The sequence below is a fragment of the Pteropus medius genome, unplaced genomic scaffold, assembly GCF_902729225.1.
Source record: "Pteropus medius unplaced genomic scaffold, Ma_sr-lr_union100, whole genome shotgun sequence".
NCBI lineage: Eukaryota > Metazoa > Chordata > Mammalia > Chiroptera > Pteropodidae > Pteropus > Pteropus medius.
Window position 1 is genome coordinate 45,432,371 of NW_024344378.1, and position 26,528 is coordinate 45,458,898.

Genomic DNA, 26,528 nt, shown 5'->3' on the forward strand with positions numbered 1-26,528 from the left:
GAGGGAGACATTTAATCTGGGCTTTGAAGACTAAAAGGTAGTTTTAAGTAGGGAAGTTGGAAGAAGAGAACCCTGCAGGAGGGAGCAGCCTGAGCAAAGGTGTGGCAGTGAGGAGCCTTTTCTCTCTGAAGGGAGGACTAAGCCTCCTTCCCCTGGTCCTTGCAGCAGCCCGGTCAGTACCAGCTCTAGTTCCCACAGCAGAGACCAGGAAAGGCCTGGGCGTGTGCCTCTCCTGGACAGCAGGAACAAAGCAGCTTTGGTCTGAGCTGAAGGCCAGGACAGCAGGCACAGCTGGTACTGTGTTCCCTGGGGCCAGGGTGTCCCTAGGGAAGAGCTGTGGGCATGGGGTGCCTGGCGACACAGGCAAACACATTCCTGAGCGGGGCCAGCTCTTTCTCCCACTCCAGGGACCTGGGGAGCCTCTGGAGGAAGTCACAGCCTTGTGCTTGTAGGAGTGATGCTGGCATCCTGCTGCCTGGGAGTCCCTTGAAGTTCTCCTCTCCTGGCCTCCATGCTTGGAGGGATCTCTGCTGGAATGTTCCTGTGATGGAGAGCTTACTCCCATCCAGGGAGCCCAAGATTATGGCATGGTCACAACGACTCTCAGGGACAGAGCCAGAAAGGCTCTCAGACCCTCTCTCAATTCCCGGCCCACTTTGCAGAGGAGAAACTGATGCCTGGAGAACTAGATGGCCCAAGGTCATTCACAGCAGGGCCCATCTGGGCCTTGATTCAGGTCTCTGATCCTCCATGGGGGCTTTTGTCACTATACATGCTCCCTTCAGGGAGGCCTGAGTGGGGAGCATCTGAGACCAACTCGGACCCTCTGGGTTTGCTGGACAGTGACAGTCAGGGCACTTTCCTCAGCTTCCTCAGGTACTCTGTGACCTTGGACACTGATGTTCTCCCCCCCCCCATTAAAAAGAAATACATATGTAAAAATAAAACAGGTGCTGAGTGCTTGCCTGCCTTCTCCAGTAGAGGTGGCAGTGCCCCTTGAGCTCTCCAGATGCATCCAAAGTGGGCAGGAAGGAGCAGCATAGACCCAGGACTCTTGGGTTCCCACCCCACTTCTCCAAGAGGTTCCCTTGGACAAGATTCTTAGCTTCTCTGTGCTTCAAATTCATTCCCTCTAAAATAGCAAGGACAATAGGACTTTGCTCTTCCCACAGTCAAAATGATCAGATGAGTTAATATGTATCTCGGGCACTTGGAATAATGCCTGGCACATATTAGGTGCTAAATAAGTGTTACCTCTTTTATTATCAGCTGTATCTTTCTCTGAGGGGAGCAAAATGGTGCACAGAAAACAGAGAAGTTAAGTAAGCTGCCTGAGGCCACCCAGCAATTCTATGGCAAAACCAGTCTGGCTGTAGGCTAGCCTGCTTTGCCTGTATGTGCGAGGGTTCCTCCCTTTCTCATTCTAGGCACAGCCCCTCTTCCCGGTCCCCATCTGAGACAGCCAATGTTGTTTTTTTGGTAAGGTGAGCCGGTGGCTGACCTTAGGGACTGAAGAGCACCATCTTCCCACTGTGTCCTTTCAACACCTGCCACTGACCCTGAGCCCTTCCTTGCCTTGTCTCGCAGACCATGCCACACTGCCTCTCCCCACTTTGTTTCTAGCTGACTCACTACCCCTGCTGATTTCTTATCCCATCCCTTGCAGCCAGAGATGGGTCAGGCTTAGGGACAAGTTACCCCTAGATGTCAACCTCCCTTGTCAGCCTGTCATCTTCTCTCTCCGAAACTTCCTACTCTTTTGTTCTCTGGCCTCAATACACTCCCTGGCATTTCTCATTCCTCACCTGTGGGCTTGTTGGGAGGGTAAGCGGCAAAGGCTTAAGCTGGCCTGCCTTGCCCCATCCTTGTCTGGCCTGGCCAGTGAGCATCCTGCTGGGTCGTAGAGGCAGTCTCCCGGCACCGAGTGTGAGGGTCCCCTCATGTGGGGTTGCCCAGCTTCCCTCCCTGGCGTCAGCATGTACATCCACTCACATTCCTGCTTCACTGGAGGCTTCAGAGCTCCCAAGGCAATGATTTTGTCTCCAGAGAATATATCCTTCATGCCTTAAAAGTGGTTTTTAAAAAAAACAAGTAACCTAGCACACTCCTTTTTACACCCCCTCCTGTCAGCCCCCTCCCATTCCCCAAGTGCCACACTGGCTGCCCAAGACCATCCACTGGGCCTCTGAGGGTGGCAGGCCTGTTCTGACAACATCGGTCCTGCTTGGTATGTGGCAGGCGATGCACATCCCTGATGTTCTGCCCAGCTGCCCGTGCAGAGCTCTCAGCAGCTGATTATTGGCAGGTCCTGTAAAATGAAATTTAAAAACGAACGGTGCTGCTGCAGGCAGTTCTTTTCCTGCTTATTTCCCTCCTCCACCATCCCAAGCCTGCTGCTGAATTCTTGGCCCCCTGAGTCTCCGCTCAGCCCCAGGTCCCCAGCAGGGAAAAAGGCATTCCCCTCTGGCCGACTAGTCAGCACTGTTATTAATACCAATATTAATAATAGCTACCATTTATCAAGTGCTTGCTGTGTACCCAGGCACGACGCTAAGCGCTTTATGTATGTAATCTCATTTAATCCTTAGGACAGGCATGATGTAAGTCCTATTATTGCTCTTTTACACATGAGTAAATTGAGACATGGGAAAGAGGCACAGGGAGGTAGGTTCCAAACAAAGATGAGACCCTTGACTGCCAGCCTCTTTTTGAGGCTATGGTACATGTGAGAGGCTGTGAATTCCTGATAGGAGAGGGTGGGTGGGTATGTGTGAGTGTATTCACATAGTTGAGGTGGTCAGGGAGGGCTTCCTGGAAAAGGAGATATCTAAGATGAAACTTGAAGAAGTAATAGGAATTTGGCAAGTGAAGGCAGAAGGACCAGTAGTCCTGGCCAGGAAGTGAGAGTCCAGAAAGTTTGAGAAACCAGAAATGCCATCATCCTGGCTGCCTGACCTAATTAAGGAGAGAAGGAAAAGATGCTATTAGTTCTGCCCAGTTCCCACTAGTAGGCATTTCGGGCAGGAGGGGAAGTGCCCCCTTGACTCCAGCCTTCACACCATCTAGGAGCTGGCCTCAGTGTTCTTGAGCCTGGCTTGAGATCTCAGGAAGCCCCAGGTCAGCAGAGATGAGGGAAGGGTGGGCTGCACCCCTGCCCACATTCAGGGCCCCTGGACAACCCAACAGGAGCTGCTTATGGCAAGTGCTGCACAGTGTCAGCCCCATGTGAGAAGAACCAGGGGTTGAGGGAGAAGTACCCTCGCCTGCTTACTTCTGGGGTGTTTTCCAACACCAGCAACCAGTTCCCAGAATCTCCAGACACCAACTGGGTGTCCAACAGTTCAATTCTGACACTAACTACTTGAAGTTAGATTCCACAGGTTTAAGGGTTCTGTCCCACAAAACTGACCCACTTCAGAGGCCAGTTGCAAGTCCCAGGCCACCTGTGCTTCTGACCGACTGGCTATAAATTGGGGGTTCCCAAAACCCTTCCTCAGGTTCATTTAGCTAGAACAACTCGAAGGACTTAGGGAAACACTATTACTGGTTTAGTATAAAAAATATACCTTAGGAACCCCAGAGGGAAGAGATGCATAGAGCGAGGCATGGGGGCGAGGGCGGATGAGGAGCTTTCATGCCCTCTCCAGGTGCACCAGCCCCTCAGCACCTGCATGTGTTCCCCTGGCCTTTCTGGTGACCAGCCCCATCCTGAGCCTCTCTAGAGACCTCACCCTAAGTCACCCCATTGGCTTAAACTCAGGTGCGGTCAAAAGGGACTCCTTATGAATAACAAAAGATGCTCCTATCACTCCAGAAATCCCAAAGGTTTTTGGAACTCTGTACCAGGAGTGGGGACAAACACCAAATATATTTCTTACTATGTCACACTAGAGAAGGCCACTAGACGGGGGCTTGTAGGACAGGTGAAGCCAGCCTCAGGGAGTTTTCATGGGGGACTCATGGTATGGGGGGCTCTTTTTAGGTGTGAAATTTCTCAGCCCATGTGGATATCCCCTGACCCCTTCCTGACCTGGCCCCCACTCTGAGGTGTCACTGAGTAGTATAGGCTTAACCGCCCAGAGTTCTCATATGGCCTGTCGCTTACTAGCTGCATGACCCTGGGCAAGTTCCTACTTATCCCCTCTAAGCCTCGTTTTCTTCAATAATAAAATCGGGATATGATAGCACCCGCTGTAGCGTGAGGATTGATGGAGATGGTATAAGTGGCTGGTACAGGGAAGGGTTCCATAGATGGCTATTATTATTATTATTATTATTATTATTATTTTATTATTTATTGAAGGGCTTCTAGGTGACAAGCCCTTTCATGGGCACCGGGGTTGTAGTGGTCATCAAAGCAGATAGCCCTGTCCTTGCTGCACTCACACTGCAGAAATACAATTCAAGCCACGTGTGTGATTTAAAATTTTCTGGGAGCTGCATTAGAAAAGAATATGAGGTGAAATTTGATTTTAATAATATATTTTACTTAACCCAATATATCCACAATATTATCATTTCAATACATAATCAACATAAAAGATGAATAAGGTATTCTACACTCACTTTTTTTGTATAAAGTCTTTGAAATCTGGTATGTATTTTACACTTCAGTGCATCTCGGTATGGACCAAGGCTCAATAGCCACATGTGGCTGGTGGCCTTGCTGACCATATGACCTGACAGTAGTCTGCCTGTCTGCTGGCATTATTCCCTACTTTCCTTGAAGAGGGTGGCTATGGCACGGTACACATGTTCAGTGCCCACTGAAGCTCCAACTCTGTGTCTCCTTGCAGAATGCATGAAGCTGGCATAAGGGTAGTTGACTGACACTCCTGTCTTCTGACTTCCAGGCCAGGTGAACCGACTGCCCTTCTTCACCAATCACTTCTTTGACACATACCTGCTGATCAGTGAGGACACGCCTGTGGGTAAGTTGGCCCGAGGGCTAGTGAGCAGGTTGGGCGGCATGGGTTGGGGTCCTTTCTCACAAGTGAAGGGGATCTTAGAGTCTGAGACCATCTTCCACCCATTATTGGAAGCTCTTCCATGGCATTCCCGATGGATGTTCATATGGCTTTTGCTTGGTCGACTCCGGGGGCGAGGCACTCAGTACTTCCCATGGTGCCTCATTTCAGCAGAGGGGGATTCTGTTTCAGAGTTTATCACATTGATCCCGAGTTGCTTGACTTTCACTTTTGTGTGAGTTTTGTCTTACGAATTGGTTTGTTCCTCTTCCTTGTGAAAATTTGAAGATGGAAGCTGTTATAGAGTTTGTTTTGTAGCCTTTTGTACTTTTCTGTGATTAGTGAGTTTTTTTGCATTGAGTATGCCTGTTTTTGTCATTAGAAAAAAATTAACCAGGATCATAAGCATCCTGGTGTTTACATCTCACCTCCCAACCTGTTGTCTCATCACTTAGGTCTGTCTTCAGAGGCCCCTTCTGAGGGCCTGACTCCTACACCTGTAACTGGAGATCTTACATAGCCCCATGGCCTTAGCTCAGCTCTAGGGACCCAGAAGCCTCTCAGGAAATGGGGGTTGAATTGAAGGAACTGTCTTGCAGCTGTGCTCATGGGAAGGCATTTGTTCCTGTGAGCATGCATGCAAACAACAGTGCCTGGAAAGGTCGCGCCCACCTCCATCAACACTCACTCCTCTGTCTTCATCTTGTCTGTGTCATTTAGGGAAAGTGCCTGTAATCTGGGGCTTCATAAACTCCAGTCTGCCTGCTGTATGGGTATGAGAGCGGGGCTGTGTGCCAGAAGCAGCATACATCAGAGGTCGGCATGGTTCATCTTTCTGGAGCTTCGCTTGTATTTAGAAATGAGTGGGATGGCTTGGAGAGGGGAGGGGTATTAAGATATTTAACTAACAGATAATTTAAAAATCTTTTATATAAAACCAAATGTAGGTAAGTGGTAGTATAGATGCAAAATACTTCAAGGAAAAGCTCTGCTTGAAGAGGGGAGCTTTAGGCAGGACCCAGACTCTCCTCTGCTGTTTGTGGGGTCATGCGCTCAGCCCTTGAAGAGGTCTTTCCTTCTGTTCTTCCTGGTGGAAGCCTGTTTGCAGGTGGGTGCTGGGCACAGTAGGTGTGCTTCTGACTGCAGCGGGCATTGTCCCCATGGCCCAGTAGTAGTGTTTTATAACTAGGGATCGTGTTGAGAGAGAGGCCACTCTTTTGGTGACTAGCAGCCCCCACAGATCAGCATTGGGAGGCTGGATTTGGGGATTGGGGTTTGGGGATCTGCATGTCTGAAGGGCCATCTAGGAAGGAAGAACATTCCTGCCTCTCTGGAATGTTCTTCCAGAGGCTTAGCTTACCTTCAGCGGTGGGGGGCGGAGGGGCGGTAGGGTAGAGAGGATAACTGCAAGGCCCTTGGGGACCTTGACTGGGGGATGTTTATGGGCTCCTGGATTCATTCATGGTTCTTCCCCACACTCAGACTTGGCATGGGGCTAGCATGGAGCCAGCAGGGTAGACACCTAGAAAATGTGTAACGGTAACTGAATGAATGCTAGCAACGTTTGTCACTATTAGGGGCTCTCCTTTTTTTGATTCATTCATCAGTTTATCAGACAGATGTAGTGCTTGCTCCAGACCAGTCCTAGGTGCGGTGGACCCAGAGAGGAATTAAACAGAGCAATAAAGAAATTGGTGTCGTGGGTAATAGGGGCTGAGATTGATATCTGGTTGTGTCCCAGTGGGGGATCAAATGAGGAGGGGTCATCCCAGGGGGGCAGAGACAGAGGAGGCAGCAGAAGAGGTTTTACATAGTCCAGAGTCCCTTCCATTTTTTTTTTCGCTTTTTTTTTTTTAACTTGGGAGGCACCCTGGTTGACTTCTAGATTACAAGGACCTTGTCAGTTTACAATCCTTTATTTTTTATTCTTTATGCCTATAGCACCTGGTCTTCCTAGGTAGTCTCCCATCCAAGTACTAACCAAGCCAGACCCTGCTTATCTTCCGAGATCAGACGAGATCGGGCTTGTTCAGGGTAGCATGGCCGTAGACTCCCTTCCCATTCTTACACACACTATTCCCTGTGGACGATTTTCCCAAGTGTCTGTTTTAACCTTATCATCTTGGAGATCATTTTATGGTGGAGAGAATATACATGAGACAGGTGGCCATTGAGGCAGAGGTGTGGCTAGCCACTAACTGACCAGAGTGGCTGGCTGAGGGAGGTGAAGGCCCCTGTCAGGTGAGTGGTGCCGGCCTGTCACCCCAGCAGTGACATGCATTGCCCTGCTCAGAGGCCTGTGGTGCAGTGAAGGTGATAAGTGGAGTGGGGTAGACATTGCTTGGCCAGTGCTAATAGTGACAAGCCTTAGGCTGGAAGCCCCCCAATGAGCCCTCCCACAGGCCCTGCTTCAGCTACCTTTGTCTCTGGCTCTTGATCGTCTTGCAAATACTGGCAGTGATCGCCTCCAGGAGCAAGTCCCAGGACTCAGACCCGTTAAGGCTGCACTTGGCAGTCGTAGCGGGGGCGTCCGCCTGTGCAGTGGGGATTGATCACTGGCTCTAGAGGGCTGTAGCAGTGAGAGAGGGCTCAGTGAGCTGGAAAAGAGCTCTGCTCATCTCTCTCTGGGCAGGGACTGGGTCTGAGCTGGCTCAGCACCCTCCTGGCCTGCTCGCTTCGTTTTGCATCAGGAGGAGGGCAGCACAGCTCTGGCCTAAAAGTCATGAGCCTGGTTTTTGTCCCTTGCTGTGTGACCTTGGCCATAGCACTGCCCATCTCTGGGCCTCTACTTTCCTATCTCGTCAATGAGAGGACATTGAAAAGATGGACCCAATGGACTTTGGCTTGGGCAGCCTAGCTGGCCACAGTTGTCTCTGGGCCCTCAGATGAGATAAGCCTGGAGATCTCCACTGAGTGCTGTCACCTACATGGATGACCCTGGGCCATTCAGAGGGTGGATGTGGACTCCAGTAGACATGACAGGGTGCAGGCCTCTGATAAGCTATGGCCAAGATGAGAATGAGAGTTGAAACAGCTTGTCCAGGGTACCGGCCCTTTGTCTGCTGTGTGGAATGGGGTGGCCTAGAGACTTCACTTTGAGTCTTGGTTCTCATTAACTCTGTGCTCTCAGTGTTCCAGTCTGCAAAATGGGAATGAGGTAGCCCCCTCTCTGGATTGTTGGAATATTTACGTATGATATCATTAACTCCAAAGCCTCCATATCTGGAAAGTTTTGTTATTTATTGAAAAGAGAGGCTGTGTGTGGCCTAGGGATGGCTGGATAATCTGTTCTGCCAACCACGGGTTTGCGGGGGCAGGGGGAGGGGGAAGTGGGACAGACAAGTACATGGGTGAGCTGGGTCCAGTGGGGTGGTAGATACCAATGGCAAGAGGCATCGTCCAACCCAGTTAGAAAGTGTCAGCTCTTCAGTGGAGGAGGTCAGTGCTGTTGGCAGACTACACTTCCAGATCTGGGGTTGGTTATCTCCTTCTGCTTGGATATATGCCCAATGATGGGGAGTCATCATCTTACAAGGCAGCTCACTTCTGTGCTGTGGGATAAATCTAGGAATGAAAAATTCTACCAAATGTTAATATAAAATCTGTCTCTCTGGCACTCCTACCCATTAAGCACTGGAGCCTTACAGAATAATAATAATAGAACATGCGCTATGCTATACACTATGTATGTATAGCATATATTATTATAACAACAGTGCTTTGGAGTCCTCAAGGCAGTGTCCTAAGCATTTTAATTATTTCATTTTTAAGATTCCTTTCAAGAGTTGGAGATAGAGTTTGGCTACAGGCTCCATCATCAGTATGTAGTTTCCGCGATTGTGCTTTCCTTGGTTAAAGAGTGAGACGTTCATCTACCCCAAATCATCTGAGCCTTTCCATTTTTTATGCTTTTGCTTCAGTTCCCCTTGGTGGGCCAGCGGCCCTGTGCCCAGGGGTGGAATTGGAGGGCACCCCTGCACGGCCATCTGGAACCCCTTGCAGAGGCTGCGTGCTCTATTACTATCTCCAGGTACACCTCAGGTTCCAATTCCCTCTGCGTGATAGTTTTTTTTTATTCTTTTTTTTTTTTGAAGACCACCTTCCAGCTGAGAAGACAGCAGCAAAATGAAGTCACCTGTAGCCTGTCCCCTTCCCCAGCCTGTTAACACTCAGGGCCCCCTCGTATTGTTCCCCCTTGTACCTGTGCATCTTGCTCCAGACATGCACATCGGTTGTTGGCAGCGGAGCCTGGCATGGGCGGGATGGAGCAAGGGCAGGTCAAGGACTCAATATCTGGTCTGGATGGTTGGCATTGCCCTCACCTTGGCCCTGGCTGTCAGCAGTGAGTGGCTGCATGGCACCTTTAGGATGAAAGATACTGCAAGGGTGCTGTTTCCAGGTCATCTCCTGAATCCATTCCAAACACTCCACCAATACCACTCACGTCAAGATCACCAATGACCCCCATGTAGCTAAGTTCGATGGTTAGTTCTCCGACCTGTGGCCTTTTGGCAGCCGATCTTTCTCTCCTCCAGGGCATCACCTTCCTGGCTGTTCCTTCTCAGTCTCCTTGGCTGGTTCCTCCACATCTCCTGCACCTCTCAGCATTGGAGGGCCCTGGGCCTGGCTCCTGTGTCTCTTGTTCATGTTCTCACTCCCACGTGACCTATTGTAGTCTCAGGGTTTTGGATACTATCTGTATGCTGACAACCTTCCGCCTGGGCCTCCTCTCAGAGGAGATTCCAGCCTTGTGTATCCACCTCCCTACTAAACATATCCTCCTGCATGTCTGAGGGGCTCTCAACCCCAGAGTCTAAAGCTGAACTCCAGATCCTATTCCTAAAAACGCCTGCCACCCCTGCAGCCTTTTCCATCTCAGTTGCAACTCTGTCCTTCCAGTCGCTCAGAACAGAAGTTTGGGGTTGTCCCTGACTCTTCCCTTTCTCCCTCACCCTACATCCAGTTCTTCTGGATATCCTTAGCTCTATCGTCAAACTGTTTCTAGAATCTTCTCACTTCCTGCCCCTTCCATTCCTACCCCGAAGGTCCAAGCTTGGGTTATCCCAGCAGCTTCCTAATGATCCCTGTGGTCTCCATGAGGCAGCCTCTTCTCACCTTAGCAGCTAACTGATCAAGTGGTCCTTTTCGACCTGGGACAGAGCCTGACATGAGGTCTACTCCAGCCTGCCCACCCCTCTCAGAACAACCAGCATTCTTAAAGGGCATGAAAGCTGTTTGCAGTCCAGGTCCTGCTCCCTCTCACACCTCATTCCCTCCCCTCTCCCCAAAGCGCTCCACTCCAGCCACACTGGTCTCCTTCCTGACCTTTCAGCCTTTGTAGGTGCTGCTCCTGCCACCTGGGGTGTGAAGAGCCTGTGTTGGTCAGTCAAGTCAGGTCAGATGCTACCACTCCAAGTTTCCCCAGGCAGGGTTCAAGTGCTGTTTCCTTTGCTTTCTTCCCTCTGTTCATCCCAGTTGGGGTGCTGTTGTTACTCAGTTGTTTGTCTGTCTCCTCTGTTGCTCTGTGAATGCTTCCAGGTGGCTAAGGCCATCTCTGTGTCCCCAGGGCCCATCCCTGTGCTTGGCTGGCATCTGTGGTTTGGAGGGCCTTGGAGAAGGAGTGAAGTCTGTCGTTCGTGAGCACGAGGGGGATCTTCAGGATGGGGGCTAGGGCTGGCTCCATGCCTACTTACCACCCCTCCTGGAGTCTCAGGCCAGACAGTTCCCTCCAAAAAATGTGTCAGGAACAGTGTGTGGTGACAACAAGGATGGCTGTCCAGAGAATGGGCCCAGGTGAGCTTATCCCCCAAATGGCACAGACACTGTACATGCCTGTGCTTGTGAATGGTGAAGCCTGCACCATGCCAGGTGTCATGTTTTTATCACTGCAGCTGCCTATCAGGGTGGTATGTGGCATATTTGTGGGGTCTGGCTGGCTCCCAGGGAGGAACACAGAAGCAACAGCATGCAGTCTGGCTTGGAGGCACTACGCTGACTGAGGGGCTCTGAGAGGGGCGGAGGGCATCTGGTCCACTACCTCAGCGGCCACCGATTCTCACACCTCAGGTCTTGGAGGGAATGGTGTCCCTTGGGCCTGGACACTGAGGTCACTCCTCCTATCCCAATTCTAAAGACCCCCAGACCAAAGCCTTCCAACTGCTTAATGGAAGGAGTAAGAACTCTATCACAGCCTGTCACCTACTACTACCTTGCTTTCCAGCCACGGTGACCCGCCTAACACCCCAGAACCTCATGCTGTCTGACCACTGCGCCTTCGCCTGTGCTGTCCCCTTGCCAGGGGAGCCCTTTCCCCTTCCCTGTGTGGTGAATTCCTACTCATCATTCAGGGTTTAGCTTAGACATCACCTGCCTTCCCCACACCTACCTTCTGTCTGCTTTGTATTCACCTCTAGAAAGCTCTCAGAGATTTCTATCTTGCTATTTGTGTGTAACTCCCCATTGGCTGTTCATTTTTACTTATTACTTTTATTAATATCGACATTACAATTAATTATAATTTTGCATTTATGTATAATATAGGATTGTGAGTGATAATATTAGCGAGTATTTATTGACTGCCAGCCTCCTGCTGGGGCCTCGGTTAAGCCTTTTAAATGCATGACTTCCTGTAGATCTCACAGTGACTGTCAGAGAGAGGTGTCATCCCTATTTTACAGCTGAGCCAGTTGAGCCTGCGTGTCCTCTGTGCTCCATGCAAAGCACAGTGCCCCGTACAAAGTGGTCTCAACAGATGCTGGTCGAATGAGTAGAGGGATGAATGAAAGAATGAAAGGATGTGTGGATGGTGAAAGTCTTGCCAATTCCCCTCCCCTCGTTCCCCTGTCCCTTTGTATGTCACTTGAGATTGGTGCACATGGAGCCACCTTCCCCAGGCAGATTCTCCAGTTCCCCCAAAGCGTTTTCAGCCACAATTCAAGTGTTAATGCCCATGCTAATCACCTACAGGACTAAATTAGTCTTGTCAGGACCCATTAAGGAAGGAGCTGGGATTCATTAGGATGGATCGGGTCCAGGCAGCACCTGGCACCGCCTGGCACTGCTGCCAGTTGGTGCTGATTAATTTCTCTGCAAACTCCATCAATGCCCAGCTGTTTCGTCTGGACCCAGGGAGAGCAATTTTCAGGCAGGCTGACCTCATGTCAGTGGTCTCAGCAGACAGAGAAGCTGTGCCCCTGGAAAGCTCCCCACGGGGGTGGCCCCCACAAGGGTGGCCCCCACGGAGCACAGAGTGGGAGGCCGATGTGAATGGAGGGCTGTGTGGGCAGCAAACACTCAGGGATGGCAAGACGGCTGGCATGGGATGCTGGGGCAGATGTGGAGAGGGGTGGGTTAAAAGGGAGTCTGAGAGGTCTCAGGACCAGTGTCCTAGAAGGAGCTGTCCCTCCTCCCCTATGCCCTCTCCCCTGTCTTTTTAAAGAGAAGAAATGATCTCTCAGGACAGAATGGAGAACCACAGCATGAGAATAATTTTTCTCTTAACCAGAGGGTTCCTTAGGGCTGACATGGGATAGAGGGGGTTGTGATACCCCACAGCAGTTCCATGGCAAGGGCCGGTGGCAAAGCTACAGGACTTATAGGGCTAGAGGGACATGGACGTGAGGAGTCTAGAGGATTCCTAACATCTGCTGGGTATGTGCTCTGAGCGCGGCTTGGGATTTTCTGCCAACAACCACCCCATACAGAGGTAGTGTTTCCTGGTTAACTTCTAATTATACACAAAAAAATAGAGTATGTTAGATAGTAATGAGTGCAAAGGAGAAACAATAGCTTCTGGTTGAAGTTAAGGTCAGAGGGAGACAGTGGGGCTGTAACAGCCTGTATTCTCACTTTCACTTTGAACCCCCCAATCCTAAGAATCTTCACAGGGCCTATGATGAACCCCTCGGGCCTCCTGTAGGACAGTGTGATGACCACTCTCTTAGTCAAACACACTTTACAGATGGAGAAACTGAGGCCTGAGAAGGGGAGCTTGCCCAAGGGCCCCAGTGAATTACTGTTGGATTGCAGACTGAAGCCTACCCTGACTTCACATACCAGCTGCAGAAAGAATTCAAGGGCGGGGGGTCTGCCCATGTAGGCATGTGGTGCCTCCTGGCCTGGGGAAGAAGGGGCGTCTTCCTGGGTTGATGGGCTGCGAGGTTGGGACTTAAAGTTTGAAGAAAGGGCTCCAGGCGCCTCACAGCTTCCTCAGTCTGGGGGTAGAATCCTTAAAAAATAAAAGTAAGGTTAGCCCAGAGGCTCCCTGGGGCTGTCGACACTGGGGGAAGGGGGCATGGTTTTAGGGGAGGGAGGTGATCTAGATTCTGTCCAGATGATCAAATGTTGGGACCAAGGGGCCTGAGGCCCAGGTTCTTAGTGCCCTCTCAGACTTCATTCTTCCTTCCGGGAGGTGTGTGTGTGGTTGGGGGATGGGGATTACTCACAGAACCCCTAGAAGGCCCTGGGTGCTTCTGTGGCTTTGCCTCCTCTGCCTTGCTCCAGGGCAGCACAGGCCCTCAAAAAGGCTGATAGAACAGATTAGTGCCCTCTTGGGGGATCCTATGGGCTGTAGTCACTCCCAAAAAGCCCCTGCCTGGGCACACCTAAAGCCTGTGTCAGCCCCTCAACACATGGGTGGGCTGTAGGGTGGATGTTTGGGATTTTAGATGCAGCCATAATAACGTCAATGATAATGATGATGCGCCACCTGTCATGTGGGCAGGCTGTGAATAGCCTGCACTACACACCTGTACCATGGTGTACTGCGAGGTGGGCTAAGGACATTCACACTAAAGATAACTGGGGAAATGGCGCTTGTCTTTCATTACATGCCTACTCTGTGTCTAGCTAAGTTCTTCCTACACATTGCTTCACTGAATCCTTATAGCAAACAAGAAAGTGGGCCTTATGACCCTCATTATACATATGAGTGGGCAGAGGCACAGGCTCAGACATCTTTTCTAGGATGGAAATTGGACTTGAACCCAGTACCGCCTGCCCCCAAATCCTGTGCACTTAACCACAACTTTGGGATTCTGTGTGTGGGTCATTGATTTCAAGGAGCCTCAGTTTGGAGTGGAGAAGAGGACCAGAGGTAAATGCCCACTGCACCCCAGGCAAGTGGGAGCATGAGCTACAGAGTGCTGTGAATGCTCAGGAAGAAGTAGTTCTTTCTGGGCATGGGGATGGACAAGGCTTCATAGTAGAGGTGGCCTTGAGTGGTGGGGTTTTGACAGGCTGAAGCCATGGGAAAAAGCATTTCAGAAGGCAACCAGCAGTGGGGCAAGCAATTTGTGCTGTGTCTTGGATGGCAGAAATAGGTTGTTGTGGTTAAAAATAAAAATAATAATAGTAATTATTTAGGACTTGTGTTTTACTAATTAGGTTACCTGCATGATCTCAGCGAATCCTGAATAGCGGTGATGGAGATCTGTTCTATCATGATTCCTACATTACAGGTTCAGAGAGATCAAGCAAGCTGCCCAAGTTCCCACAGCGAAGTCGGAATTTGAATTCCAAGAGTTCGAACTCTAATGTCCACACTCTGAATATCTCGCTGTGCTGTTTCTCAGGACTGTTTGGGCCTTTCCTCATCTGTCGTGCAGGAAAGGGACCCAGTGACCAAGGGTGTACACTGAAGAAGTACTGGGTGAAGGGGCAGCTGCTCCTTCATACTGGGGAGAGAGGCCAGCACAGCTTGGTTTGGGAGCATAGGCCCAGGACTAGGGCAGGTGTCTGGGTTCCAGGTGTGGCTCTGCTTCCACACAGCTGTGTGAACTTGGGCAGGTCGGTTTCCCTGTCTGGCTCTCACTTCACATTACTCAGAAAATGCTAGTCTTTGATGATGTACTATGCAAAGTTGGAATTAGTGCTGAAACATGATTGGAGAAAATAGATGAGTGTGAGATTAGCCAAGTCTTTTGCTCTTGGCCTTGCTGGGCCTTTTCCAGTGACGGAGGTGAGCGCCTTGGCCAGCTGTGCTGTGGCCAGGCAGCAGGTACCTGCTCCAGAGGAACTGGGGGGCTGGCATCTGGGCCCGGCCCTGGCGATAGGTGAGGATGTGCTGAGCTTGTAGCCAACCGGGAACACTTGCGCTCCCTGGGAACCAGCTGAAGGTATGATTTACGAGAGCTTAAAATCTTCCAGCTGGTTGGGGAGTTGGTGGCAGGCTGAGCTGACTTTGAACTTGTCATCACTTCCCTATCCCAACTGTTCTTTACATGGCTCAGGGGACCTGTGAGCCTGATTGTCCAATTACAGCTTGGCCCAGAATGAGAGGTTAAGTCTTTTTGTCAGCACTTGACCAAGAAAGGATTTGGACATCCAGGAAAGTTGTCCTTTGGTGCAAGGATCTCCCTGAAGTTCCCCTCACCTGAGCGCTTTCTTCTTCCTGTTTCCCATCTATGCTCAGTACACCAAGCAGTGGGAGGGGAGTCACAAGGTCTTGTTCTAATCTCAGCTTTACTACTTATGAGCTGTGTAACCACAGGCAAGTCCCTGAATCTCTCTGAGCCTCCTTTTCTTCCCCTGGAAATGGGGTATGATCATATTTGTCCACCTGACTTCATAGGGAGCTTTAAGAAAGAGGTTTGAAAACTAAATTTCTGTATAAATGGCAGACATTGTTTTTACTGAGCTATTGTCTTTAAGTGCCTCCTCTCCCAAGAAGCTCTCTGTTGCATCTTCAGCAACTGCGGACTGTGTCACCGACTCCTTATCCTCTCTCTACTTCAGCTCCCTCATTTGGAAAATGGGTATGATGATCACAGTGTGTATACTCGTAGGACTGTGGTGAGGATTAAATAAGTTAGTTAATTTTGGGGATTTAGTACTGTGTCTGGCATTAATAGATGTTAACTATTATTGTTGTCATTGACTAGTGCTTTCCTACTTAGGTGAGAAGCAGTTTGGGGACAAGAGTGATAGCCTAAGTGTCCAAAGCCCACTGCTCTGGACACATAAATATTCGGTCTGGTTTTATGCATTACTCTTCCAAGGGGCATTTTCACTTTCCAGGTGGAACAGACCCAGAGGTCCCTGGTCCAGCTCCTAGTCTGGCCAGGGATCCACTGGGCACAGCCATCTGCCAACAGCTCACCAGAGAGTGAGTGCTACCCACCTATTAATGGGCTGTCCACCTCCTGCTGCTGCTCCCCATCCATCCTGGTCTGCCCAGAGCTCCCTGGAGTCAGCCTGTCTCTCTTCAAATAATGGCTGTCCAGGGTCTGAAGACAGAGGCCTGCCCCTAAATCTGCTTGTCTCCACTCTGGAGGTCCCCAGCTCCTGTAACCAGCCCTCAGACTCAGGACAGACTTTGCCCACTTTTTCCCTCATGGTCACCCTCCTCTGTGTGCCATGCACTGCACCAAGGAGTGCAGGTCTCTCGCTCCCTCTGAAAGAAGGGGTCACTAAGCCCACTTACAAATGAGACAACTGAGGCTGAGAGGTTGTCACCTGCCCGAGGTCTCCTAGTCGTTAGGTGGTAGAGCCGGACTCAAGCCCAGGTCTTTCTTCCTAACACTCTACCTTCTTTGTAAGTGAGTAGATCAGAGGAGGCAAAGAGAGAACCTTCCAGCCCCAGGGCTGATGTGGTGTCCTCACCCACCTTCCCTGGCCTCTCTTCTGCTTCCTTATTCTGCCTTCGTACTACAGTGGATGGAGGGGACAAGCGCCTCAGACTCTGGCCCCCTCCAGCCCTTGGGTGAGGGAGAGGGCGTGTGCCTAAGCTGCTTCTCTCCATCCCCTCCTTCTCTGGGCTCTCTTGGCGGCAGGGCTGTGCAGCAGGAGCTCTGGCACTTCCCTGACTGCTTTGGCCTTTGAAGAGGATAATTCAAGATGAATATGCTGGCGTCCGGCTGGAGTGAGATGGAGGGATTATTGAGTGTTGAACCTGCTTCGCCACATCAGCTGCTTTATGAGCTCTCTAGAGAAACCCTATGTTGTAGATAACTCAGCCCTGACAGGCGGGGGGCAGCGTCTGTCTTCCACGTTCCCTCAGTGAGCAGTGCTGACGGGGCCCAGGCACCCCGCTCACCCTGTCTGGGTACCCAGAAGCAGCTTCTGGCTTCATTGCAATGCAAGTCATTGTCCCTCCTGCTTTGTTCACTCTAAGCTGCCCTGGAATGTGGGGTGAGGGCAGTGCTGCCCACCTGGTGGGTCTCTGTGTTGGCCTCTGGCTCCAGGCTGCCTCGGACAGTTCAGGTAGAGTGGAGGCAAGGAGACCAGAGCCTTGAAACAAATCTCTTTGATCTCTCTGGGGGCAGCCCAGCCCCTTGCTAGGGACACTGTCTCTGCAGGTTGGCAAGTTCCCCTGCAGATTAGAGCAGTTCTGTGGTGCGGGGACTTGGAACACTATGGGGGAGGTGTCCTCGTGGGATCAGCCTTGCTTGATGTTGACACACAAGGGCACGAGAACAGGGGAGCAAAGCCCCTTGTGGGGCCTTGACAGCACAGCTCAGCCTGGGGCCCCTGGGTGTTTGTCCTAATTGGTCCCTCCTGCAGCCCCATGGCATGCCAGGGGCCATCTAGGGTGGAGCCGGCCAACAGACAAGTTGTAAATTCTTTGAGGGCAGGGACCTCGTCTTAAAGTCTTGTTTAGTGAGTCGCCTGGAAAGTGCAGTCAGCCGACAAGGAGCACTGATGACCTTTCTCAGTGGCCCCTGCGAAGCCTGGCACGGGGAGTGGCACACAGGTGGCACCTGTTCTGTGTGTTATGCCTTACGCATCTGTCCCAGCCCAAGAGCAGATTTATCCCTGGTCTGTGACAGCCTTAGGTCAGGAAAGCCTTTCTGAGAGAGAGGCATCCAGGAGGGGAAATGGCAGTGAGGCACACTACATACACAAGGGATAGCTCAGGTGGCAGGCACTTCCCTGTGGCAGGGGTCCAGAGTACTAATAGTTGGTGCCGTGGGGATGGGAGTGATCCAGTGCCAGCACCAGCATTCTGTCATTTTTAACACAATCCACGTCTCCTCCATCCTCACTCATCTCTGTGCCCTGTCATTATCACAGGACTAGGAGTGTGATGGCAGAGACTGGGGATGAAAACAACTTACAGACCCTGTGTGGGGTTTCCATGTAATTGATCCTAACGACAACCCCTAACTGCCCCAACTATGTAAATGAGGAAGCGTTAGTGACCTATCCATAGTCAAAGGGCCCCTTCATTGTCAGTGGCAAGGTTTGAACCTGAGCATCTGACCCCCAGGGCAGGTCTGGCTCCATTCCCCCTGTGTGCCCTTGAGTAAACTGCTCAGTCTTCAGGCCTCAGTTTCTTCTTCTTGTAAAGTTAGGATAACGGGCCTCTCCCATTGTGTTCTTTCCCTCCCACCAGCAGTGCAGAACCCCTGGAGGGCTTGTCACAACACAGATGGCCACCCACATCCTCTGAGTTTCCGAGTCAGTAGGGTTGGCCTGGGGCCTGAGAATTTGCATTTCCACCAAGTTCTTAGATAATGCAGTTGGAAGCCTGGGGACCCTAGTGGGAGACCACTGTACTCACCATGCTGCTTCTCAACATCTGGAATTGGCTCCCAAGCCTGCTCAGTTCACAGCCCTGGTGGCGTCTGTCCTAGGGACATTGGGCCGGGCTCCCCAGGTGCCGTCTCTTGCCTGCCTGACCATCTTGCAGGTGCCTTTACTGGAACATCTCCTGTGCTCTCTACACCTCAGCTGGGGCTCATTCTGGGGTAATAGATGTGTGAATTAAGAGAGTGCGGGAGGAGGATGAGAAATTCAGGAGAGCCGCTTGCCCCCAGCCCCGCCTTTTGTGTTTACACAGAGTGGCCTCTCAGCAGCGGACATAATTACTCCTGACGGCCTTCATTAAAAGCTCTGGAGCAATTTACAGTCAATTAAGGAGAAGGGAGCTGCTTCCCTCCTCAGGCGCCCCCTCCCCCATCTGCTTCAAGGGAATCCTGCCCAGGGAGATGTGGGTCTGGTGGAGGGGTGGATGTTTCCAGCCCAGAGCAGGGAAGAGTGAACCCGCTGTCCTCACAGTCAACAGCCAAGCCATCCATCACTAGCTCTTGGCCGAGCACTCCCAGCGTGGTATTTGAGGCCCAGAGCTAGAGGAAGGCGCTCTGAGCCTTGGCCCTGCCTCAACCATGCTGAAGCCCCCACCAGGTCCTTCACCTCTGGGAACCCATTTTCTCACCTATACAATGCGGGCTGGCCTTGTTTACTTTACAGAGCTGTTGTGATTGTCGAGTGAAATAATGAATATGGTGAGCACAGGGCTCGGGCCCACCAGGTGCTTGGTGGCAGGGATGGTAACTCCTGTCCTGCCTGGGGAAACTCACCTGCACAGATGCTTTGTAAAAGCAAAAGTCTGTTCGGATGTTGGCAGCTCAATGTCCCCGTGAGCCTGGTCACACCCTGCCTAACTCTTTGGACAAAGAAAACTAGAAGACACTCACGGGGAGTGCCTAGGCAGGACCCCTGATCTCACAGAGCCTTGGATCCAAGTGCGAGCAAACTCTAACTTTGCCTGAAGGCCAATTTAGGAAAATTAAGATATCTACCAGCTGCATTTCCCTCCATCTAAAATGCAAATAGCCTCACCCAGTGTCACAGGGGGCAGTGGGTGGGGAGGACAATCTATATTTTTACAATTTGGATTATCTACTTTATTGACTAGAACTATGTCAATGAGAAAAGTGGCACTGCTTTTTAATTCCAACAATATAAATATCTGAGTCTATTTGCGAAGTGGCAATAAGGAAGCTGCATTCTGAAATTAGATTAGGGGCCACATTGAGAAAACAGGCTGCTTGTGAGCCCTGGGATGCTGTCCCTTTTCCAACATGGCACCCTCATTTGGTGAGATGACATGGGCTATAACATATGACATGTGACATAGACCCAGCACAGAGCCTGGCACACCATCAAGGCTGGTTCATGCCAGCCTGCCCCCTCCCAGTTGGCAACAAGTGTTGCCTTTTCCTTGCCAGTTATTTTCTTTCTGTCCAGTCCTCTGCCATGAAAAGAATAATGAGGAATGAGGACAGGGTCATCCTCTCTCCCTCCCCAACACCATTCCTCATCTTCAAGAGGTCCCCTTTCTCAGCCCCTCTGTCTGGCTCTGCAAGAGGTGTGTGAGTGGCAGGGAAGGCAGGACAAAAGGTGGCGGAAACTAGCATTCTCTTACCAGCCAACTCTCCTGCCAGTCTTTGTCCGTAAATCAGGATGTTGACTCATGACCAAGCATCAGTGGGTGTAAAGTCTCCGGGGTGTCCAAGAGCCAGGACCCTCGAGGTCAAAGGCGTCTTCAAGTTAGAACTGCTCTGTTTTGCCTGAAGTTTTTTTTCTGAGTTCCTCATTTTCTCCCCTTTGCTTTGGTAGGGGCAATGTCCTGCCATCAGCAGCTCAAAGCTCAGGCCTGCTGGGGGGTTTCTTACATTGTCACTTTTTTCTGAGGAAGGTGTATCCATGTCTACCCACCACGCTATCTTGAGGCCTCATTAGAATATTTTAACTTAACCAGCACATTTAGTACTTTGTGTCAATAACTGCTGAAAGCTCTTTTAATCCTGTAACAACTCCACGAGGAAGGTGCTATTATTATCATTCCTACTTTATAGATGGGGAAACTGAGGTAAATAATTGTAGTGACTTGCCCAAGATCATACAGCTGGTGAGCAGAGGTGGAGCTGGGATTTGAACTATGGAACCAGCAACTAGCCTCTAAACCAGTGTGTTCTGCTACCTCTACATAATAGTAATGACAGTAGTAATCACAGCTTCTATATATTGAGCACCTGTGAGGTGCCAGGCACTTCGTACACATTATTGTATCAAATCTTTATAATAACCCATCAGGTAGATATTTATGTCTCTATGTAACAGATGAGAAAACTGAGGCTCAGAGAAAACAGTTAACTTGCTCATAGTCACAGAAGCAATTGACAGTGGAAGCAAGACCAAAATCCAGGGAAGCTTGTCAGTGAGTCCCAGCTGATCCCGTTGTGTCTCCTGGATGATCTGGCTCTGGAGAAGAGGGGTCTCATGAGACCTGCCAGTTATCTGTGATGAGGACTTGTCTCCAGAAGCAATTTTGCTCAGCCCCACTGTGCCAGAGCCTGGGCAAAGGACTCGCCTTCGCAGTTCTGGGCGATGCCAAGCGTGAGGGGTGGGGGTTGGGGAGGAGGATGGTTGAGCAGAGGAGGAGGAGGATGACAGTAGTGCAGGACAACAGGACCTGCTGTGGACAATTGATTGTTGATCCTGGTCATGTGTCTCCTGTGCCCCTCACTCGTGGCAGTGAGCGCTCCTTGCCAGTTACACTGAAAGTTAATGACAGGACAGTAAGTTACCCAAAGCGCCCTTCTACTGGATTCAAATCACCTTCCCTTTTGTCCTTCCCTTTCTGTTCCATAGAGTCATTGAGAGCTGTCACTGATGGAGGGTCAACTAGGTGCCAAGGCTTTATTTGCATTATTTCACTCAGTCCTTACAAGCACCCAGGACAAGGGCACTGTAATCCTATCTTCATTCTTTTCTGTACAAAATACTTCAAGCACACGGAAAAATATAGTGCTGCGTTGTCCAAATCAGTAGCCACTAGTTGCATGTGGCTATTTAAATTCACATTAATTATAGTTAAATAAAAATATAAAACTCTTCTCTCATTCACACTGGCCACATTTCAAGTGTTCAGTAGCCACCTGCATGGAGTGGCTATTGTATTGGACAGCACAGAGAATGTTTCTGTGATTGCAGCAAATTTGGTTGAACAGTACTGGTAGTTTCTCTGTTTTCAAATGAGCAACTCAACAGCCTGCCCACAGTCACTCAGCTGGGGACAGGCAGCCTCTCTGGGGAACGCCTGGGCTCTAGACCACTGTTCTCCACGCCTGACCATCACCACCCCCCCATGTCCTAAGGGCAAAGAACATTCTCTCCAGGTAGCAGCTTCAGGTACAAAGAAGCAGCGTGACCTACTCAAGGTTGAGAGGCTGGAGTTGATGCGGTAATAGAAACCAAGGGCTCTGAGTCATCGAGTGCCACCCAGCTCTCAGGATCCTAGCGAGGTCAGCTCAGAGCGGGGGGCCTGTGGGCGATGTGCCCACCCTTGGCCAGAGGCAGCCTCTGCTGGTTATGAATTTTTACGGCTGTTTACCTGGTGTTGTTCTGTCCAGGAATGAAATAACTCTCTTCACAGCCACTATGAATTCTTTGCTTCCCTGGGGGGAAAAAAAACAGCCCCAGTGATTGGAACATTGTCTGCAGTCCTGTCAGGTAGCTGGCAGTGAATGACAGGTGAGAGAAAGCAAACGGCTGAAAGCCATTACCCTCTTATTTCAGTGGACCTAGAAAAATAGTCATAAATTAGTGCCATGTGCTGAACGAGGGGAGAAGAAAAAACATGAAAAAAAATAAATAAATAAAAATAAAACCGTGCTCCCTGAGAAAGTCATAATTTTCCTCCTGAGGATGGGAGGGGTAGGATGTTCAGAAGTAAATGTCGCCCCACCTTGGCTGGTTGGCTCCTGCTGCCGCACCCTGGAGACAGTCAAAGCACCACAGGCCCATTCCGTAAAGCAGGGGACTTAGCTTCCCCTCCCCTTCCAGGGCCACCTCCTGCAGTGTGTGCGTGTCCCTGTGTGAGTGCGTATGTACGGATGTGTCCTTGTGGGGTGAGCTCTGGGGTTATTATCACTTAAAGGACATTAGCTCTTTTTTCTTTGTGGCACCAAATGTGTTTCTTTGTGGCTGATGGTAGGAGGAGGTGTGAGGAGGGGCTGGCATGAAACAAAATGGCTGAATGAGGCACTTTGGAAGCCCCAGAAAGGGTATCTGGGCTTCTGGGGACAGCCATCTAATTTCAGTGAGTTAAGCTTATGAATATAAAAATGCGAACTTGAATAAGAACATTTTGTGGGTGGGTGGATAATGTGTACCAGTGGTCCTCAGACTTTGGCACGTATCACCATCCTCTGGAAGGCTTGCTGAAACAGACTACTGGGCCCCATCCCCAGAGTTTCTGATTCAGCAGGTCTGGGGTGGAGCCTGAGAATTTGTATTTCTCACTAGTTTCCAGGTGATGTTGATGATGCTGGTCTGGGGACCACCCTTCGAGAACCACTGATGCACACCTTCAACAAAGTCCTTTAATGAATCCCCAGTACCACAAGCCTGTGAAGTTGAGTGAGGCGTAGTATAGTGCATGGTTAAGAGCATGGGAGCTGACTGCTGGAGTTCAAAGCCTGGCTGCCACCTACCACCTGTGAGCCCTGAGGCAAGTGACTTAACCTCTCTGAGCTTGGGCTTTCTCATCCATAAAGTGAGGATGATGATGATGATATCTACCACCCAGAGCTGGTACGCAGAAATAGTGTACGTTGAAAGCTTAGAATAGTGCCTGGAACCTAGACGGCGCTACGTGTTGACTAACGTTATTCTTCCCATTTTGCAGATGAGCAAACTGAGGGTAGGTGGCATCCCAAGGTCATACTGCAAGTTACAGCAAAGATAGAATGAGAACCTAGGCCTTCTGACTCACGGCCAGTGCCGCAACACCACTCTTACCACCACCTGGTACTCATCAAGCCCTCTTTACCTTGGTCCTTTGCTTCCAATGCCCCTGTGTCTTGGTCTTAGGAGGTTCATTTCCTGATGCGCTCTTCAGGAAATGGAGGTGAGGGTGGGCAGAGCTTTACTTCTTTTTCTTCAGAGAGGAAGTAGGGGGTGAAACAAACCCTGACGGCCAGCTCTGACCTCTGACCCAGTCCACATGCTGCCCAATACCCACCTGTGACCTGACCCCCAGTTCCACCAATCCAGCTCCCGCCTTGCCTGGCCCTGCAGCTATGTCACTTTAAAGCCAAACTTGGGACTCACCTAGAAATTGGGTCAGGGAAACAGAGGCGTTTCTGGAAAAGAGCTTAGGAAATGGTTATACACATGTGTGCACATGAGTGTGTACACACATGCATACCTGCAAGCACACATGCGCACACACTATCGTGGGTCAGAAATCTCAGTCTCTGGGCAGAAGAGGAAGCGGCTAGAAGAGTGGTTTGTAGCGGGCTGTCAGCAGCTGTGGGCCAGAGGCCAGTCTATGCCCCTCTGCCCCAGCCTCCAGAACCGACCTTACTCCCTATGGAACCTTCTAGTATACACACTGGGGCTCTTTTGTGGGGCAGGGTCTCCTTGGCAGGGGAGCAGGAGGTGCAGAGAGTTCAGCTGGAGGGGAGAGTCCCTGAGATTCCAGTTCACTGTATCTAGGGTGATCCTGAGCATGAGAATTTGGGGCCGGTTTTCCGGGAGAGCTGCTGTGCACCGGGGTGGAGCAACCTGCACTGGAAAGGCCATCTTCGCCCTGGCAAGCGAGTGTCAAGGGGAACCATGTGGTCTTGAAGCAAGCACCCTCAGGGTGCTCCTTGGTGCTTCCTGAGGACCCACTGGGCAGTCGCTCTGCATTTTTCAGCTCACCTTCTGCCCACGTCGTCCCTGCCAAGGTGTCCTCCACAGAATCCTCGCTGATCCGGGCTGTCACCGTGGCTCTGGGAACCCTCCATATGTGCAATTCCCGCACCCTTCCTTGGTTGTGGTTATTGTTGTCCCATTTATGTGGAGCACTGGTTCCCTAGTAAACAAGCTTTCTTACATAGACACCGCACACTTCTGCTGCAGGAGCTGGTCGGGGGGTTGGGGAGGCGGATAACTTAGTGCTTCTGCCTTCAGCTCCTTGCCTCCTCCAGAATATTCTCCTCCAATACAGGTCCCACTGAGGCCCTTCTGCCTTCAGGACTTCATCTGCCCTCACGCTGGCTCTCAGGGGTTATCCTTCTCCTAGGCTCTTTCTCTGTGGGCCTGAGGAAAGCTCAGCAGCTCCCTTGACCCCTAAGAGCCCCAAAACAGGCTTACGTCTCTTCCATCCTAAAACACAGCCTCCTGGACCTTGGGTCACCCTCCAGCAACTTTCATTCCTTTTCCATTCAAACTCCTTTTAAAAAACAAACTTTTCTACAGTGTTATTGATGTTTAATTGACATGTGAAAATGATACCATTTAAAGTACATAATTGGTAATTTTGAGATATGTGTATACCCTTGAAATCATCACCACAATCAAGATACATATCCATCACCCCCTACAAAGTTTTCTCATACCCCTTAGTAAGCCCCTCTTTCCACCCCTCCCACACTCTCCCTCCCCAGGTGACTACTGATCTACTTTCTGTCTCTATAGATTAGTTTGCATTTTCCAGAATTGTATGTAAACGGGCTAATACCGCATGTATTTTTTCTGTCTTCTTTTGCTCAGTGTAATTATTATGAGATCCATTCGTATCATTGTATCAATAGTTCGTTCATTCCTCGTATTGTTGAATTGGTATTCCATTGTAAAGATATACCACGATTTGTCTATTTATTCACGTGTTGTTGGACATTTGGCTTGTTTCCAGTTTATGGCTAATCTAAATAAGGCTGCAATGAACATTCATGTACTTTATGTGGACATAACACTTTTATTTCTCTTGGGAAAATATCTAGGAGTGGAATTGCTAAATCGTATGTACACGTTCAACTTCTTAAGAAACTACCGAACTGTTTTTCAAAGTGGTTGTCCTATTTCCCAGTTGCTCCACTTCCCTGCACTTGGCATGGGAGGTCTTTTTTTAATTGTGGTAAAATATACATCACATAAAATTTACCGTTTTAACCCTTTTTAAGTATACAGCTCAGTGGTATTAAGTATTTTCACAATGTTGTGCAACCATCACTACCGTTTCCAGAACATTTTTACTTTCCCAAACAGAAACTCTGTACCCGTTAAACAGTAACTCTCCATTCTCCCTTCCCCCAGCCCCTGATAGCCTCTGTTATGGAAGGAGTTTTTAATTTTAGTCATTCTAGTAGGTGTGTGGTGGTAGCTCATGGTGATTTTAATTTTCATTTCTCTAAAGGCTAACGATGTTGAGCATCTTTTCACGTATTTATTTGCCTTTCACATATCCACTCTAGAGCTACGGCTTTTCAAACCTTTGACCATTTTCGCAAAACGAGTTGTTTGTTTACTTGTTATTGAGTTTTAAGAGTTCTTTTATATTCTAGATAGGAGTCCTTTATCTGATGTGTGATTTGCAAATATTTTCTCCTACTCTGTGGCTTGTCTTCATTGTCTTGGCAGTGGCTTTTGAAGAGCAGAGTTTTAATTTTATGGATTGTGCAACCAGCTTTCTCGATGGGGTGGTCTACACTCTCTCACTCTTGACTTCAGTCCCCTGTTTCCTCCCCCACTCTTTGCAGCCCAGCTCCTGCTCCCACAGTCCACTGACATGGCTCACACTAAAGCTAGCCAGTAGCCTTCCCCTTGCCCAGTCCTGTTGGGCAGTTTTCAGACCTTACCTCCCAGACTCTCTACTGGGTTTGACCTTGCAGGTACTCATGACCTAACTCACTGCTCTCAGGTGCCCTCCTGCTTCTCTCTGACCTCTGTGACTGTTCCTCTTTGGTCTCCTCCCACTCAGCAGTGCTGCTTCCTAGGAAAGCACCCTCTGCCTCCATGGTGAAATTTCCTTTCCCGTTGTTCCATGGCCACCTCCTGGCCAATGAT

The 26,528-nt window shown here is 50.1% G+C and overlaps 1 protein-coding gene and 1 pseudogene across 5 annotated transcripts in view; one reads left to right on the plus strand and one right to left on the minus strand.

Annotated features, from left to right (window-relative positions):
- Positions 1–26,528, plus strand: part of CDH23 (cadherin related 23) — a 391,288-nt gene that overhangs the window by 39,180 nt on the left and 325,580 nt on the right. For all 5 annotated transcript variants that reach the window (XM_039872055.1, XM_039872057.1, XM_039872056.1 and 2 more), the window contains exon 3: positions 4,854–4,931. In XM_039872055.1, the coding sequence (XP_039727989.1) occupies positions 4,854–4,931 (78 nt within the window). The remainder of the gene's footprint in view (positions 1–4,853; positions 4,932–26,528) is intronic.
- On the minus strand, positions 6,900–7,018 carry LOC120609878 (uncharacterized; annotated as a pseudogene).